This window comes from Biomphalaria glabrata, chromosome 4, assembly GCF_947242115.1.
Source record: "Biomphalaria glabrata chromosome 4, xgBioGlab47.1, whole genome shotgun sequence".
Taxonomy (NCBI): domain Eukaryota; kingdom Metazoa; phylum Mollusca; class Gastropoda; family Planorbidae; genus Biomphalaria; species Biomphalaria glabrata.
This window is the reverse complement of record NC_074714.1, coordinates 22366054-22386500: the sequence shown is the minus strand read 5'-3', so window position 1 is coordinate 22386500 and position 20447 is coordinate 22366054. Positions and strand designations below refer to the sequence as shown.

Genomic DNA, 20447 nt, shown 5'->3' with positions numbered 1-20447 from the left:
TTGATTAGTTTCCTACACATGGACGCATTGCATGAACAATTTGGCCCCTCATCTTTTCTCTTTATCAATTAGTAGATGTCTGGCTGTATTAATTACGCGATTTTTTATTTTGCTAGCACGTGTCAATTTTTTTCTTAAAATAAAAAAAAACTCCCTCTTACTCCCTTTAGTCTGAATTCTAATGGCATACAAATATTAAAGGAGACTATTTAGTTATTGTATTATTGTAATGTTCGAATAGTATATTAACAAGTTCAAAGTTAGCCACTTTTACATTTTAATAATTTATTTATTTTCTACATTGTACACAAAACATTTTAAGCCTTGTATTTTTTTTTAATACGACATTGTTCACTGTATTACTTCAGTTGTTATTTTAACTTCAATGCAGCGATTCTCAACCTTTTGTGCGCCACCTTCTCAGTGGTGTTCTTGTAGTGCAGACGAGGGCTTGAAGATTCTCTTTTTTTTAAACTAAATTATTAAATTAAAAGATGTTATTTTACCTTCAAAGAACAGTTGAACAGTTTTAGCTAACGGTGTCTGTATCTGAATTGTACTCAAAACCTTCTCTTGCACGTCTCATTTCAACAAGTCTCCGTAATCACGATTCTACCCGTCTTTCTGAAGATAAAATGAAAAAGGTTTTCTTCCGAAATGTGTTTACCTAGTGCCATTCATATTTTTTTTTCCAAATGCCCTTTGCTGACTGAAACAGGTCAATTACAGGATGCCTTGCTTGAGATGAGACTATCTCTCAACGTTGAAGCTCATTAACTAAATAAGCTCTCTTCATGTGCCACAAATGTCTCTCACAATGCAGTAACTTTGTATCGATTGGTTTCACGCCTTCATTTTTACCTGCACCCTTATGACTATGATGATTTAGACTTCAGGAGAAAGTATTTCATCTGCTTAAAATACAGAAATTCCTTTCAGGTCTCCTCCTAAATTGGTGCTGGGTAAGTTGAAAAGGCTTGCAATATTTTTTTTTATCTGGGAAAGTGGCGCTGTAAACAAAATGTTGACTGACATCGCTTTTAGTGGAACAAATTGTTTTCGTTTATGTACATTCCGTAAACAAAGGAGTTTTTATTATCAGGTCTGGAAAATGTTTTAAAATTCTTTTTTTTTTGTTTTGTTTTTTTTGTTTGTTTGTTTTGTTTAGGTAAAAATTATGTCTTTAGGCTAAGATGCATTTCAAATTTATAAGTGTATTTCAGTTTTTCTTCTTCATCCTTCCTCTAGAGCTGCCTTTCAACCAGATTTAATTGTCCTTATTGTATATCTCTTATAAAAAAATCAAAACAACTCTAATCCGAAATTATGACATCTCTCTCTCTCTCTCTCTCTCTCTCTCTCTCTCTCTCTCTCTCTCTCTCTAGTCCCTGCTCTTAACCATGCATATCGTAAAGCCATCCCACTTAAATTTTTAACTTGAATTGGAACAGTCCTCTTTTTCTCTCTTTGCCTTTAGGCCTATTTGCACATCTCTCTCATTGTCCGTATCTCTTTTCCTCTCTATCCACCCCTCCCTCTTTGGGAACTCCACCCCCATTTTCCAACCTTCGCAAATAATGCTCGCCTCTACAGCTTTATTCTTTCTTTCTTCTATTCTGTTCCTTCTCTCTCTCTCTCCTTCTCTCACCCCTGTTCTCTCACTGCCCCTACACCTTTTATTGCAACCTGCATATCGTAATGGTCTCTCTCCCCCTCCCCAAATAAAAAGTTATGCATTGATTTATCTTTGAAATTTCTTCGACATCTCAATTCAACATCGAAATATTTTAAAGTCTATAGTTTGGCTATTTTCCCCACCCCACAGACCTTTACAAGCGGAAAATCTTCACAAAAACATACAAACACACACAACTTTAATAGGCCCTGGAATGTATTTGGTGTTTCCGAGACAAAAATAATAATTTGGCTTTGTTGGTTAACGTTTTAAAGCGTCCACAAAGGCTAGTTACTCACCAAAGAAATATTAAATAATATTATTTTAATAAACTTTGTACGCACGTATTCAGGCATATAATACTTTTTTTTGGAAAGAATATGCTTAAAATTACGAAAGTCTATTCTGCGTTATTTATTTTCGTAATAACGACACTATAAATAGACTACGTTTTTTTTTTGGGATATACAGAAAATAAAAAAATAAAATACAGAAGCTAAATAGTAAGTTTTTGGAAAAGCGGCGTTCGGGCTGATAATCTACCAAAGCCGTGTCTTAGCAAGCACACAAATGGTAAAAGGAAACTGTACGAAATTTGATTTTAATTAACAATAGTTGCTTTACATAACAGAAACATGTTTGTTTATTTAACTTTCTATATCTTTTGTTTTGTTAACTGTAACGCTGGTACCAAGTGGTTATTATAATTGTATATCTCATTCGTTAATTCTAAAGACACACAGACAAAGCGTAGCCTGTATATTTGAACCAACATTATATTTATTAATCCAAACTGAAATCATAGATTGGATAAACAAGCAGAGAATATTCCAATATACAATACCAAATTGAATGACAAACTCATGAGATACATTTAAAATCAAACTTACAGCTTATGAAATACCCAACAGAAACATGTTTCCGCTATTTATACTCTTACCTGGAAAGTTAAAATATAAAGGAATATTAAACTCTAGCAATCAAATCAAAGTAGTACAGTTAGAGATTTTTGTTTATTATCTCCTCTGAATTAGTTGATGCATCTAGAATCTGATGTGTAGAAAAAAAAATGGATAAATGTGCATCAACTTTATTACTTAACGATTCGAAAGACAAATTTAAATAAAATTACCAAATGCTTTGATAAATTTATTTTAATAAAAAATACATATTTATGTAAATGCTCCAACTTTCGTTTTTAATCTTACTATAGTATCTATACCTCCTGCTACATCTGCCTTTGTGATGAGAAGCGGTATTCAAAATATAGAAGAGCCTAATCTTTAAAAAACATTGAAGAATTTTTTTTTAAATACTCGCTTTACTTACTGTCTTGAAAGGCTCCATTGAAACTCGCAGTTGTTTTTTTTTCTTTTTTAAAGAGCGGCGTAAAATTATGCGAATTATAATTCTAGATGCATGTGTTTTTTTGTATATTGTAATTTGTGTCTCTGCGTCAGCATTGGGTAGAAGGAGCTTCGTATCTAGTCCCCAGAGGAAATCGTTTGTTGACATTTCATGCAGTAGTTTCGTCTCTTATTCATCAATAGTACATGCTAAAAGAGGGTTATGTTTAATTCCAGAGATATCAAGTCTTATAATATATAGTAGTGTTTTTTTTTTATAAATTATACATTATTAAAAATAATTCTTTTCGCTCTCTCCTACAACAATATTTGTATTCTCACCCAACATGGAAGTGCTATTTTGATTATTTTAAACAGTTACGGTGTTTGATTAACATTTATTTTCAAGACAGGCATCGAAATTAATCATTTAGTAAAACAACGTATCCACTAACAAAACGCCTGCATATAGGTCTGAAAGTATAAAATAAAATCTTGTGCTTCATTCAATAACTTTTTTAATGTATAACGTATACATTGAAGTTATAGACATTTGACCATGGTCACTTTGCACGCTTGCTGATTTGACAGCTGGCTAGGTACATAAGCTCTTCATAACACCGTCGGAAATTTTTAATTACCTTCCAGCTTAAGTTTCTGGACGAGGCTTGTCAACGTTAAAACTTGAAACGGTCTTAAAGATATTAAAAACAAAAAAAAAGTTTCAAGCCTAATTTAATACAAACATAACTTTGAAATAAAATAATTTGGCCATTATTTAATAGGTTTCAACTTTATAAAGATAATATAAAATATATTTTGATTATAATTTAAGAGACTATATGTAAAAGTTAATGTTAAGATAGAATATAATATATAACAGATAATAACGGATATATTCAAACGTTAACAAAACATATAAAAAAGGACATTTTCAAAACAAAAAAAAAGGCTGCTGTTTAGTCTTTGTTACCAAATTACTATTTATTTATTATGTTACAAAATTATTTATCCTCTTTCTCTCAAATATGTTAGGTTGGTATTTCACTGTATTGCAATATAAGTAGGGTAAGAAACATTTCTACATTATACATAGGGAAAATTTTTACGATTAATTAAATAATGTCAACGACGCTTAGTTAGACTTCAATGTTGCCAACACAAAAGTGCAAAATTTACCATGTAACTTTCAAAATACATAGCGTGTCAACACTACTTTCATTTTGAGCTGAGGATACACTAAAAAGCTAATTGGTTCTCAGTTTCCCCATAAATAAAGATACACTAAGCCTACTAAGTAGTAAATATTTTGTATTTAAATTGGGTTAATCCTTTCTTTTCTTTAAACCTATTTCTACATACAAAATGTTTTTGTTTAAAAAAATCCTTTACATTTTCAAAGGATGAAAGAGTCTGTTATTTCACAGTTAAAAACAAACAATAGAAGTTATTTTATATCTTTAACTATCTTTGTTTGTGTTTTAAAGGACATTGTCCCAGCGAGAAAATACAAAATTTTTTTGAAATACATTACTAGACAATATATAACGGTTTTAGAAAAAAAAAAAAAAAAAGAAAAAATAGAATCAATGTAAGAAAAAAGATTTGTCAAAAATCGTCTAACGTTTGTTTTATTAAGATTTACAAAACCACCTGAAGCTATGACAATTATGGTAAATACCGCAGGCTTAGAAAAGCTGCCAAATTAATTAACTACTTTAATGACTTATCATTTAATTAGCCTATTTTTTTAAAATACTGATCTCTTGGTTTTAATATAAAAAAAAAGTGTTGTTTATTTTTATTCTAACTAGCTTGCCTTAATTACTTTAAAAGCATAACAGAGTACACAGAAAGCCTTTTACATGCTTTCTACAAACTAATGGTTTTAATTCTATAAATCTCAATATGAATAAATACTTAAGATTTCAACACTGAAGAAATTATAGAATAAAAGTCTTCCGAGTTAAGCTCTAATGCTATAAGCATGAACATTGCGCTATACAAAAGCAATTCAATAACAATAGCAACAACAATGTCCACTCGTCACTCCACTCAACAATTCATCTCGAAAAATTTCAGACCTTGATATAACACTAGCATTGACTAGCATTATACTTTTAAATGGATTCTTTTGCGAATGCGTAATAAACAGACGTGACAGGGTCGTCTCGTGTTGATATGAGCGCAGTAATAGCACGAGACATGTCCACAGGGGTAGAAGGTGACATCAACTTTTCGCAGGTTGCATCGTTTGCACCTTGTTAACTGTGCTTGGGCTATTTAGTTGTAACAAAAAAATGTTGTTTCTTATTTATAATTATTTTTATTTATTTAATCCATTTTTTAAAAAAGAGAAACATTAAAATACAAGATAGCAATTGGAGTTTGTATTATTACACATAGTCGTAGGTGATAACTGGCGATTCCTTTTAGGTACTTTGATAGACTATGCAGCCAAAAGGGCTGGTTTTGATATTATGGAGCAAAACAAATAGAGTAGCTTACATCTATCGAACAAGTTAAGAAACTATCAAACACATGAGAAGAATGGTGTTTTAAAAGTGTTTTGATCTTTAAATTTTGTTATTTATATCATTTTCTTTTTATGCAATGTCAAGACAGAGAGGTCTAAATCATTTTCATAATTTACATATCGCTTATCTAGGTAAAAAATAAACTCACAGAGTCACACTAAATTCCAGCCAGTGCCGTATTTTGTTGACTTGAAAAGGTCATAAGTCAAGTTAGCCTAAGTTCCTAAGTTTTGCTTAAGGCTAAGACTAAGACCCTATGGTAGATATATGGTAAATATGGGACACTTTGTCAGCGCTATATATTTCTTGTGCCCTAAGGCCTAAGCTATGAGCTGTATAAGCTTGTAAATTATGTTTTATGACTACGTATTAAATATGCTTGGTGACCTAATTGGTGCCTTGACCGATGGTACCTGTCTATTTATAATTGGCTCCTCCCCCTTTCCACGCAATATTGTTCTCACTATAGCAGTTGTTTTTTTTCTTTCTGTGTTGATGTGCCTGCATGTTGCTTTTCTCAGAGAAATGTTATTCAATTTAATTTCTGCAATGGGAGCATTTAATACTTGAAGATCAAGCAGAATCCAATATATAGACCTACGTGAGCAGTAGTGACAACAAGTCTAAAAAAAATAATTGTGAAAGTTTTAATTCACAATTTGATCCGAATCTTTTAAATTAAAGATTCATATTTTTTTAATAAGTTGGTTTTTTTTTTTCTAAAAATAGTATGTTCAAGAACTCCAGTTACGATCAAATGTCCATTAAACATCAAAATACCCATTAGAATCAAACACCCCCCAAAAACCCTCTAATTAATATTCATGGGGTCAATAGACGCCATTTTAAATAGAGCACATGTGTGTCCCCATCTATCAAGAAGCCTAATAATCGAATTTCATCTTGATAAGACAGTATTCAACATTGAAAATAACACTAAGCCTAACCTAAGCTCCTTCTTCCCAAAAGGCCAAAAAATGGAAGTTTACATAGCTATGAACTTTGTGATGAACTTGAACCTTGCTATTATTAGAAAATCAACCAAACACACGACAAAAGTAAACGAAAATGGTGCATGCGCAGTACCAATGTAGTAGTTTTGCAGTGATCTTCAACATAAATAAGATTGCATAATAATATCGTACGGTGTTCGAGAAGTACCGAGTGTTGGAGGTGTTCGATAGATGTAAGCTAAGCTATATGTGTGAAATTTGATTAGGCCTAATCCTCGCCAGATAAAAATAATACCATTAGTAGAAGCAGTAGTAGAAGTCTAATGTTAGCATCAAGAACTGACCATACACCAGTGTAAAGTATGAGAAACTATGACCTACTATTACTAGCAAACATTTTCTTTTAAAACATGATGGCAACACCAGAGAAAATAATAAATCTTCCTTCTCGCCTGCTAAATCGTTAAAATAGGTCTGAACACAGACGTGGCAATGAGATATTTGTCTCCACTGATCACAGGTAGTCACCTCACAGGTCTGTGCTCAGGCCTACTTAAACAATTAGTCTCGGTTTAATTACAGTAGAAGTGAAAGTTACAGGTTGTATTACAGACAGAAAAAGATAAATTGATGATCACTTATGATAGCGATAGAGAATGTCCATCATTAACTATTATAAACTATGAAATATTGTTTTGAAACATTGTGTATGAATATTCAAGTATAAACATATACGTGCAATGTTCATATTTAGTAGTGGTTTTACACAAAAGTGTATGATATCAGTAATTTTTTACAAGCTGAAGGGCTCTAAAGCATGCATATATGTTATAAATATATGTTATAAATATATGGTATATATATTATATTATATATAAATATATATTTAATGGAGGCGCGGTGGCAAAGCGGTAAAGGGCCTCGCTTACGAACCGGGGGTCCCGGGTTCAAATCATTGTGAAGACTTGAATTTTTAATTTCGGCATCTTTGGGCGTCTCTGAGTTCACCCTGATATTATTTGGGGAAAAGTTGTGCTGGGTACATGACACCCTCGTTAACTGTAGGCCACAGAAACATCTTTACTTTATATATATTTATCTATACATATATATATATATATATATATATATATATATATATATATATATATATATATATATATATATATATTTAACGATAAAAAAACAACAAAGTTTCGAATATAAATGTTCCATGAAAATAACAAGAACGAAATTATTTTCTCATTTATAAATATTACCTATTAGCTTTATATAATACTAGTTTTGACATTCACTTTAAGGTATGAAACATTTACACTTTACATTAATGAAAACATACAGGGGATGACGAAGGAGGAAAGTATAGATAATTTACCTCTACTACTTTTGACAGTGTAACGCACTTAGTTATTCCAATATAATGACATTGAAAGTAACAATAAGTTTTTTTCTCACTGGAAAAATTTGTATTTGGTATATATATGATAATGAAGTTCTTTGGTTTAAATAAATTAGTATTAGAGTTTTTAATTTTGTATAAAAAAGTTTAAGAGTCCCGAAAAATACAAAAGGAATAAAGCCAATTTTCGTTATGTGTAGTTGTTCTGTCTGTGCGTAAGGTTTAGAGCTCGAAATTATTGTAAATGAAACTTTTAGTTTTCGGAAGAAATCTTTTAAATTTTTATATTTACAAACTAATTTTTTAAAATCTTAATCTTTTTTAAATTTTTACTTCAAAGCTACCACTATTTTTGTTACAATTGTGATTGTTATAAATCACAATAAGAGCGAAATTAGTTACTTTACGTCCAAACTGAAAATAAAGCATATATTTAAAGAACATATTTTTTATCTATGTAAACTACTTTTGGTCGATGTATGATTTGTCCAGTCACTTAAACTTAAGCTACGCTAAAAGATTTAGACAAAATTGTTGAAAATGCTCTTAAAACTTCTTACCTTCCAAGACAATGTCAACATCAGTAAAAGTAACCTGCCAAAAAAAAAGAAGTGTTGGTACCAGTGACATTTTAATTAATTCTGATATATGATGATATATCGTCTAACACAGGGGTGGGCAAATTACGGCCCGCCGAGGTGTTTTATGCGGCCCGCCGACACCTTCAGAAATCAGGTGTGCCCACAGTATATAGATATAAAAATGCAAATATTTAAAAAATATCTATATAAATTATTGAAACTGTCTCATTATAAAAAGCTTTAAGTAAACGAAGATTACGCTTATTGGCTATACATCAATACACTCAATTCAAGACACAATGTTTAAGTGTTGGGTAGGCGTGTAACAACTGATGGGGCTCGATCTTTGACTGAGAACCATAAACTTGAAACAGGAAAGTTTGCACAAAGCTGCATATTATCGAAACATTAAATTATGGCAAAAGAAACAAAAATGAAACTTCATTAAAAGAGCCAAGAGAGTTAACTATGGGTAGTTCTGCTTTATGAATAAATAACCCAATGTATCCGCTAGCTTATCATGGGCAATGCAAATGAGAAGAGTATAAAATCTCTAAAAAAATTGTTATGTTACTTGAAGGACATTGACTGTGACTTTGTTATCAATATTTCTAATGAAGAGCGGAAGACAAAATTTCATGTATTTTGTAATTTCTATTGCAATTGATTGTTTACATATGAAATGTAAATGCATGTTAAATCTTTTCAAAAAACGCTTTTCCATTTCTACAAGCAAATAGTGTGAACACCAGCTTCGCTCGTCCCGACATTTAACTTCCGGAACATAAATTGTCTCATTCAGTGAGAAAGCATTTTTTGTGAAAACTAAACATTAAGAGAAGCCGATTCAGCTCCAGATGACATAACTCAAAGCAAAGAGAAGTTCCAGTCAGCACTACCATGGGAGTTTTATGGGTGCCAGAAGCTGTATTTCCACACTTAAAAAAACTTTGCTGCCGTTCACACTATTTGGGTATACATACATCAGTTCTTCTTCTTCTTCATTCTCATTTTACATGTTGAAGGGTTCAGATCAGTAATCCTATATCTGAGATGAACCACGTAGTGGTTTCCAGATCAGGCAGTTCTCCGAATAGTCTTTGGAAAGTCTTGTTCGGGTCCCTTGATTTAGTATGCACCATTGAAGGACGTGGTCAGCATTCTCTGGTGATGCTCCACAAGGGCAGGCTTCGCTCGTCCCGACATTTAACTTCCGGAACATAAATTGTCTCATTCAGTGAGAAAGCATTTTTTGTGGAAACTAAACAAGTATAATCACTGGTCAATGTTTTGACTGACTGTGATTTGACAGCAGTCATACACAGGGGTAGCAACTAGTAAGATAGTTTCACAGTTAAGAAACATTATGCACGAGTGTAAGAAGTAAAATACTGCACATTAAGTACAAGCGTATATTTGTGGGGATATTGTGATATAAAAAGACAACAGCAATAAAAAAATGGTAATACAGTGTATATATGAATTAAAAGACATTCTACACAGCAAGCTTATCTTTCTATGTGCGGCCCGCCATTTCCAAACTTTTTTTAATGCGGCCCTCGATACAAAAATGTTGCCCACCCCTGGTCTAACACGTAGGAACAATGCTGGATCAAGCAATCGATATTTAAGTATCAGTTAAATTAATTATAGCTTTTATATAGCGCTACTTTCGTGCTTATAGCATGCTCAGAGCGTTAAGGTCAATCTCAGTTGTATACCAGTGTGCGGTGGGGGGGGGTATCTTGGAGAAGGTTTTCCGTGCTGCCTTTAGGTGCTCAGTAAACACAACTCTGCCCGAGTCCGGTGTCGAGTCTTGAGCCCCTTTCATATGTAGCCAAGCTAAGCCAAGTTAAAGCGTACTTAGCCCCTCGACCACACTTGAGTATTATTGTACTTCTTACCTTTTCCTGTAGAGCTTTAAGCTGTTGGACAGTCTGAACGAAAAGTTCCCCCATTTGTTCAATGACATATGTACACTCTGGAAACCACTTGGAATGCTCAACCCAAACGTCATCATCCTCTTTCCAATCATGGAGTCCACCGCCACAATTGAAGCACCGCACGCAGTCGCCATAACCTTTGGATGTAAAAAGATAATAGTAGAATGATGATCTATGAATTTTTCAATCTGCCTGTCCGTACATTCGTCACTTCTTCTGAACAGCCAGTCTTAATGTCTTTCTGTTTATGTCTGTCTCTGTATGCTCTAAAAATTAATTTTATTCTATCTAGTAGAATAAAACGTCTCTTTGTTTAAGTAATCTTACCTATATAATAGAATCCAGCCAATGAAAGATCCTCTTTCCTTTGATATATATTATTCTTACTAGTAAAAGATTTCAACCTTTTAATTTTTGAAGCCATCTCTGTTCTCTTTGGTCTTGCATTATCAATTATAGTCAGAGCAGAAGCATTGGATGTAACAGTTTCAATGTTTGCGCTACCAATATCTTTCCTTTCAGATAAGCGAAAGTTGTTTGTTAAACCACCACAAGCTCCGTCACTATAGTTCTCATTCTGAGGTATATTAGTTTGACTATCTGTAATGTGACGGTCACTTCCTACAGATATTCCACTTCCAACACTTAAAGCTTCAACCACAGCACTTGAACCTACACTTTCTGCTACAGGCAGATCACATGAGGTCACTCTTTTACCTAGACTTATGGTCTCTCTACTAACAGGGCCTGATGCTACAGGCACGCTACTTAAGGGCAGGCTATTTACAGCAACAGATGATAAAATCTCTTTGCTTACACCCACCACACCACCTTCTAAATACTTGAATCCTGATGGCACACATTCGTCAGGTTGACCATGATGAGAGGATTGAATCGCAACTACACTACCAGTGAGTCTTTCAATGCTATTCTCCATACAACTGACTCTCAGAAAAATGTTTAGTTATTAAAGTTAATATTTGTATTTCTGTACAATACAAGTCTATTCCTTTTAAACTTTAAATGTTAACTGTAGAAGTACAAGTTCTATTAATGTTTAAGATGTTTTTCCATGATAAGATCAATCATTCTGTAATGATTGTATGTCATATCGTCTCTTTTTGTGTGTATTTTTTGGAACATTCGTTTGTTTCTATTCTCGCCTGGGCGGGTCAGAAGAAACATCTTGATTTTAGTAAGAAAATTTTGAAAGCACATGTTTCTTCTTCTCTTTCAAAATCTAAAAATAAGAGAGACAAATAATTAATGTTTCCATTTATGTCAATTATTGTCTATTGTGAGGATAGAGCTAATTTCTCAATAATGAATATTAACTTGTATTAAATTATGTTTATTGTCAATAACAAATCTTCTTCATATTATTCGCAGTGCGATGCCCAATAATATTAAGTTTAATAAAGTCAGAAGATCGATTTCAAACAATCCTCTGACGTATTTTTTTTTTTTTATAAATAAATAAGATTTTTCATTTCTCTTTGTAAGTTCTAATTTCTGAGAGCTGAGTGTGACAGACTGACAGAAGCACACTTTGAACAAATCTAATAGCGCTTTTCCCCTTCCAGTGTTTCGGGCGGGGGGGGGGGTGGATTCCATTTTTTTCCCTTTTAAGAATCTTGATACTGCAATGCTAGAGACTGATTATTTAGAAGTAGGTCTAGATCAGTGATGCCCAACCTAATTCGACCTGCGGGTCATTATAATTTCTGACACTCGTGTCGCGGGCCATATGAACGAAAAGGTAAAAAAAAAAATGAAATGAAATTTACCTGAATTTGTAATTAATTGTTTAGAAACCCGTGGATCTAGTATTTACATTAAGGAATTGGATATCTGAAGCGATTTTTTTCACGCGTCAGAAAATGTCTTAATTTCTATATTTAAAATAGAGCAACATTGTAGCTAGCTTTACTACCGACTCATCTTCTTGTCGCTTTTTTGGTAAATATTCCTATCGATCCTTCAATCTGTAGGCGTAGTTTAACGATCTTTTTATTCGCGGCTCAAACCAAGAATGTCGTCATGTTAGTTCCATACTGACGTTTATATGTTGTTCTTTTTTTTAAACAGCCACACTATCTTTACAAATAAAATATGTTGGCTTATTATCAAGCTCCACAAAAAAAAAAGTTAAGATCCGTTCTCTTTTTCTGGTAGATTCTCATTTCATAAGCAGACCAATGTTAAATATTATGGTACCAATCAATTAAAGAAAAATTGAGGGCCCTAACATAGGTAAAGATACATAAGTCAACCTTTTTCTTTTTTTTTTTTTGGTGGGGGTGGGGGGGGGGGAGTCTACTCTTCGTGCCAACATTTCGGCGGGCCAGATAGAACCACGTCGCGGGCCGGATCTGGCCCGCGGGCCGTATTTTAGGCATCACTGGTCTAGATCATTTAAATTCAAAGAAAAAAATTGCTTAATAATTCGAACTTAATTCACTTTGTCACTATAGCAGACTGAAAATCACAGCTAAAGAGTTGTATGGACTAATCAATATACATTCTTAAGGTAGGTTTAATATTTTTACAAATGTATGAAACTTGAACTACTAGAAGTCTTCTGCCGTAATGATCCAGAAAGAGTGCATGAGTAAAAGCTACAAAACTTCAGCAGAGACTAAGATGAGTGAGAACGTAGTTCTAAAATCTAAACGTGTTCTATGTCTTCATCATTCTCGTTAACAGTATTACAGTCTGGAGGGTTCGGACGACTAGAGGGTTACATCGGAGCTAATTGGTTGCACACTTGACAGCTCTATGAAATATCTGTGGTTTTATCTTAATGTGCCCTGACAAAAGTAATCATGATTTTTCCAAGTAATTCTGGTGTGTGCAGCTCTATCTTTAAATTATATTGCTTTCTATAAATGTATTTACCTCTTCCAGACAGAACGGTATTTCTGCTTGCTAGGCACGTGATCCAAGGGAATGTAGCCAGCTAGTGAGTTATATAAGAGAAAAAGGCACCTACACACTGGACATGTCAGCTAGTGAATTATATAAGACAAAAAGGCACCTACACACTGGACATGTCTTTTAAATAATAATGCACAAATCGGTCATATGCCACCGTGTGTGTTGCTAGGCTGTTTGGATTTAATTAATGTTTCAATCTTTTAGAAAGACTCTTTGTGTATAAATTAAGCTCAGTATAATTGCGAGTTTTTTTATCTAAGAGCCTTTTATTTTTTAATTTTAGTGTATATTTTTTATTATGTTTATTTAGAGCTTTTTTTTCTTCTGAAAATGATACTTTAATAATTTAAAACTCCATTTATCCAATATCATTAGTTCGATTCAAAATGTGCTCATTATCCACCATCCTAAAAACGGAATTTCCCAACAAGAATAAATAAAAAAAAAAATTATTTTCACCATTACACATTTTCCTTTATTTTAATTATTTTTACCCATTCTTGTATTGATGGCAACAACAGTCATTTTATTTTTATTTTTTTTTCTCAGTAGAAATTTAATTCAGCCATTTAATTTTTATGAAATAATGTTTATAGGTCCTAGTCATTGTTACAGCTATGACCAAATTTTTGTATTCACATAATTCACTGATTGATAAGAGCACTGTTCCTATGTCGTGGAGGCGCGGTGGCCCCCGGGGACCGGGGTTCGAATCCTGGTGAAGACTGGGATTTTGAATTAGGGATCTTCGGGCGCCTCTGAGTCAACCCAGCTCTAATGGGTACCTGACATTAGTTAGGGAAAAGTAAAGGCGGTTGGTCGTTGTGCTGGCCACACGACACCCTTGTTAACCGTAGGCCACAGAAACAGATGACCTTTACATCATCTGCCCTATAGACCACAAGGTCTGAAACGGGAACTTTTTTTTTCCTATGTCGTATTTTATGATCGTTCCTGAGTACCATTTGTATTCAAACACTGCAGACATTGTTCATTATATTAAACTGTTTTCAACTACATTATACAAAAGAAATTCTAGATGAATCTATCCAAAGTTGTTGAAAGCATCTTGTACATCTAGATAAATATTGGTAAGCCTACCTTTATTTAGTAACTTTATTCTGCTAAGAGTGTCCTTCGGGGCTGTCGTATTGGCTGGTATTAACCAGTTTGTCAATATGTGGATCTCTTGTGACTCTTTTGAACTGTTTTATTTGAACATTGTTACTGTAAAGTCCAACGTTAAAGTTTGGGTCACTCTTAGCTCGAATAAAACTGTCACTTAAAATCTCCATTTTGAGCAACACGGTCTAACACATTTTGTTTCACTTTTATACACTAACTATGAAGTAAGGAGTATTAATGAAATCCTAAGTAGTTATTATTTTAATGTCATTGCAGCTAATAAAAATTTGAATAACAAAATTCAAATGCAGATCTATCCTTGCATTCAAGTTCTAAATTATAAAGAGTATCTTGTGAATTCTTCCTGATAGTTAAAAACGGGAAAATCTGTATTTTATGTCATCATCATTAAATATATATATATATATAAACAAAATACACTAAATATAGCTTGCTTTTCTGTGAGAAAGAAGAACACATGAAAATATCCGGAGTTACAAATTAGTTGTCGATTTTTTAAATTAACGTGTCAACCAAAACATTTTGTCCAACAGCCAAATGTCACTCCCCACCTACATCTGACATTAAAACTTATTTATTAAAAAAAAACAAATTGTACCACTAAAATCTGTGAGTTTCCTGCAAATCAGTTAGAGCTAATTGTTTAGATTAGTTTGTGTTGTTTGTCCACAGATCTCCGTATTATTCGTGTCTAGAAGTTTATACAGAGTGGTTAAGATATAAGAGGCCTGGTATGATTACATAATCAAATATACCTAGAGAAAATTAAATTATAAAATTAAAAGTATATTTAACAATTGTAAAATACATAATATGTGGCCACCTGTATTATCATTCTGAGTATTTTCTAGAGCCTAATTGTAGCGGTCTTATTGTCTATTCAGAATAGACTACTCTGTGCTGTCTATGTCGAGCTACATACAGTAGCGCAATGAAATCTGTTACAAATTCAACCTTTACTTGGACTTAACGCTATTACAACGTTTTTATGAAAAAAGTCTGTCTGTCTGTCAGTCTGGTACAAAAACATAAATCAACCCAAACATTAACCAATTAGTGAATTAATTAAATATTGTTAATTAATAAACAATTCTTACAGTTTTGAGATGTATGGCTGTAAATGAAAGTCGAAAGCTGTATATATTATATAATTAAAAGCTAAAGTCACATTTTTAATTTTAGTTTGTTCAGGGTTTATTCAGATTGTATTAAATAAAATACTACGCCATCAATAGTGTAGTTGTACCAGCTGTCGGGAGCTACAACACAACACAGAACAGTTTAGCCTCACTTTGTAATTACCTGATGTAAACGACTTGAATAGTAGAAGTCCTCTTGGACTCTCTTTATCTTTCTTGAAGAGCAATACTACAAAGTTATGTAATGAACGTAAAAGGAATCAGAACCGCAAGTAATGTCTGAAATGTCAAGCCTCTAGCTATTAATAGATAGAATCATGTATTACAAACGCATTAAGTCGATAAACCTACTTAAGCATTCTCTTTTATTTCTTTCTCGAGGACCAACTTTGACTTTATAATAACCACATGTTAACTACTTTGTCTTCTATGTTTTGTCGATAAATTCTTCTCTTAGATATCCCCCACTGTTTCTACGTTATTTAGAGCCACTGGCGGATCCAGAACTTTGGAAGGGGTGGGGCTTTTTTTTTTTCCAAACCCTAACCCTAACGCCATGTAAACCCTAACCCTATGCTTAACGTGCATATAGCGTATAGCTATGTATAGACCTAAACCTCATTATTCATCCTATTAAATAGAACCTTTAGGCGCTCAGAAAACACAACTCTGCCTTAACCTCGAGCCTCCTTCTAGGTAGCCAAGCCAAGCCAAGTTCTAGCGCACTTGGCCTCTCGACCACGCTTCCCACATAAGGATTGAGGAAAGGTTCGAAAAAATGCTACTAAGAAATTTGTATTTGGGTTTAGAACTCATCTCAATCATTACTATTATACAGAAAAATTTCGTATGAAATCTAACTTTTCCAAAGCAAAGTCTTTCTTAAAATAATTATGATGAATTCTTGTGAAATTACATAAAGTCTGTCGCTATACTTGACTAGAATGAAAACGATTAATCCTCGCTCCTTTTTATAATTTCTGCTAATGATATCATTTGGCATTAACCATTAAACAGTAAGTTTGGGGCGACTCGATATAAGAATTTAATTTACAGCATATATAAATTATACTAGTTACAGATTTAATTTTTTTTTCTATTTTGTAATTTCTTAACTATAAAACAAAAAGTATTGGTTTGTCCGATGGGAGGAATGCGATTGCATGTATCTCCCCTTCCAACCTTTTTTCATTTTATATTTACTAATCATAAAATATGAGATTAGAGCGTGGAACGACATAATATATAAATGGGTTAACATATCAATACCTAGCTTACATTATGTATATATTCAACTAATTTTGTTCACAAACTATGATTTCTCCACAAAATTAAGACCGCCCCCCACTCAGAGGGCTAGAGTGGGGAGGGCAGTACATGCGATGCCCCCCCCCCCATTACCCCACCGAATCGCCCAAGATACCAGAAAGGGAGTGACATAATATAATATATTAATTCAACTAATTTTGTTCACAAACTATGATTTCTCCATAAAAGTAGGACCGCCCCCTTACTCAAAGGGTTTAGGTGGGAGGGGCAGTAGAGGTATTAGCGTCCCCCCCCCTCAATCGGCCAACAGGGGAACGACATAATATAAAGATCGGTAAAAATATCAATAACAAGTTTTAATCATATAGATATGTAATTGATTCTGTTAGCAAACTGTGATTTCTAAAAATAAATTGTGATAAAAGTTTAGGGGGGGGGGGCGGGATTGATGCCATTCACCCCTCCCGACCCCACAAAATCTGCCAACAAAGTAGAGGGGGGGGCAAAATAATCTAAAAATAGGTTGAAATATAAATAATTAATATATATTATTAACATAAGTAATAAATTCGTATACAGAATGTGTGAATTCTATACTAAAATTCGAACCCCCCCCCTGAATCCTCCAGTGTTTAGAGCACATTCTTTAAACATATATTGTACGCTGTAATTTTGTCTTTTGATATGTCCATGTTGGACCACACTGTGACCACCAATGGGACCTCCACTGTGTCCTTCCGTTTGACATTCACCGTCGTTTTTAAGCAGTTACATTATTTTTAGTTAAAATATAGCTTTTGAAAGCTACATTTTTATACACATATATGTTGTACTAAAGAAGCGCTCTCTATTGGTAATAATACTTTTAAATATAAATAGATTTTGAATTCTGTCTAATAATTATATATATATCTATTCATCCGTGAAGCTCAATGCCTTCTCACCTTCTCGGCTAGAAGAACTATTCACCTATTAGAACCTCACCCCTTGTCACCCTTTTTATTCAAACAAAATAAATGTTTCGATGACAAGGATTTTAAGTTTTTCCAAAGGTGTTTTCAAAAATTTTCTTTCATTCTTGAAAGTAATTAAAAGGTAAATATGAATCTGAAGTAAATAAATCGATCTACGTTAGGTTAGGCTTTGATTGGCTTTAGTTGATCCTAAAACAATATGTTTAAATCGAATGTTTTATAGCATGCTATTTGTTATTATGAATTATATAAGTTGCCTAAGTTTGCCACAATGCTATTACTACTATTATTATTAATATTATGTCAAAAAGACTATTATGTCTTAATATATAAACTTGTATTATTAATGACCGAATGAATAGTGTTTGGGTATGTATATGATAACTGTATCGATTTATTTATTGTTCAAGCCATGCCGAAATTATCATAAATATGATATTCTCTTTTAATTAAAGGTTTTTAATGAAATACTTTATCTGAATTAACTAGAATAGGTTGAACGACATTGAATAAATTTAAGTAAGCTATTCTCTTTTTGTGCAAAAAACTCATGTAGAAAACAAATATAAAAGAGCCATTTATTTGCTTCTCTATGATTTCAATGTTGTCGTAAAGTGAGACCACTGGCGGATCCAGGGGGGGGGCGGTAGGGGCGATCGCCCCCCCCCACTCTGCCGACCCCCCCCCGAAGGGGAGGGGGCGGACAATTTTAGTATAGAATTCACACAATTTGTATACAAATTTATAACTTATGTAAAAAATATATACTAATTATTTATATTTCAACCTATTTTTTTATTATTTCGCCCCCTCCTCTAGTATGTTGACCGATTTGGTGGGGTCGGGAGGGGGCAATGGTATCAATCCCGCCCCCCCCCCCTCCATATACTTTCGAGAGGGGGGGGGCGGTCCAATTTATTTGTAGAAATCACAGCTTGCTAACAGAATCAATTAAATATCTATATGATTAAAACTTGTTATTGATATTTTAACCGATCTTTATATTATGTCGTTCCCTGTTTACCGTTTGGGGGTAGGGGGGGCGAATACCTTTTACTGCCCTTCCCATCTAAACCATTTGAGTGGGGGGGGGCGGTCCTACTTTTATGGAGAAATCATAGTTTGTGAACAAAATTAGTTGAATTAATCTATATAATATAAACTACGTATTGATATGTGAACCCATTGTATATTATGTCGTACCATACTCTAATCTCAAATTTTATCATTAGTAAATTTAAATGAAAAAGGGTTGCACCAGGTGGGAAGGGCGATATATGCAATTGCATTTCCCCCATCGGACAAACCAATACTTTTTCTTTTAGTATTATAGTTTAGAAATTACAAAATGTAAAAAATCTGCCACTACTATAATTTATATATACTATAAATTAAATTCTTATATCGAGTCGCCCTACTTTTTTTTTTATTCTTTAATGCCAAATGCAATCTTTAGCAGAAATTATTAAAGGAGCGAGGATTAATCGTTTTCACTCTACCGCCCCTCCCATTTCCAGAGTCTATGTAATTTCACATGAATTTATCATAATTATTTTAAGAAAGACTTTGCATTGGAAAAGTTAGAATTCAAACGAAATTTTTCAGTATAAGAGTCATGATTGAGATGAGTTCTAAACTCAAATAATATTTACATAGTCGCCTTTTCCCAACCTTTACTCAATCTGATATTTTTCTAGCTAATTAAATTTGGGACTATAACTCACAATTTACACTAGAGTTTTCTTGAATACTATTTATCGAATAAGTTTTTTTTCGGCGGCGATCCTCAAAGCCAAAATCTAAATATGTGGGGTATCTTATCTTTTCAAGGAACAAATCGGTTTTATTTGCAATGTATTAAGGGCCTATAAATTCATATTAGAATATCTTTCAAGTACAATATTATTGAAAAGGTCCTTTTTTTTAATAGTATGAATAATGAGCTTTAGGTCAGGAGAATGCGTTTCTGCAGTGAAATATACCAGAAAACGCTTTTGGCGTCGGGGCTGCGCCCCGAACTCAATTGATGAATAATGAGCTGTAGATGTCAGGAAAATGCGTTTCTGCAGTGAAGAATGCAAAAAAACGCTTTTGTCCTTTCGGGCTTCGCCCCGAACTCGATTGATGAATAATGAGCTGTAGATGTCAAGAAAATGCGTTTCTGCAGTGAAGAATGCAAGAAAACGCTTTTGGAGTCGGGGCTTCGCCCCGAACTCAATTGATGAATAATAAGCGTAGATGTCAGGAGAATGTGTTTCTGTAGTGAAGAATAGAAGAAAACGCTTTTGTCGTCGGGGCTTCGCCCCGAACTCCATTGATGAATAGTAAGCTTTAGATGTCAGGAGAATGCGTTTCTGCAGTGAAGAATGCAAGAAAACGGTTTTGTCGTCAGGGCTTTGCCCAAACCCCACTAGGGAACCTTATAGCGTTGCCCCACTTTTTTACCGAAGGTTGAGAAATGCTTCTTTTAAAAATTCTCCTATATATATATATATATATATGTGTGTGTGTATGTGTATGTGTGTTCTGTACACACGTTTATGCATAG

The 20447-nt window shown here is 33.4% G+C and overlaps 1 protein-coding gene across 12 annotated transcripts in view; it reads right to left on the bottom strand.

The window, feature by feature from the left end:
• The window catches only part of LOC106078842 (E3 ubiquitin-protein ligase XIAP-like), a 37445-nt gene extending 21632 nt beyond the window's left edge, over window positions 1-15813 (bottom strand). For 4 of the 12 annotated variants that reach the window (XR_008777569.1, XR_001219903.2, XR_008777570.1 and 1 more), the window contains exons 1-4: window positions 14473-15813; window positions 10762-11674; window positions 10396-10571; window positions 8471-8504 (exon numbers count right to left, since the gene is read on the bottom strand). Coding sequence is in view for 7 of the 12 variants with exons in the window: in XM_013239877.2 (XP_013095331.2) it covers window positions 5134-5300; window positions 8471-8504; window positions 10396-10571; window positions 10762-11371 (987 nt within the window). In the remaining 5 variants the exon portion in view is untranslated. The other 8 variants (XR_008777568.1, XM_056026872.1, XM_056026873.1 and 5 more) reach the window with 8 other exon arrangements.
• Between the last annotated feature and the right edge of the window lie 4634 nt (window positions 15814-20447).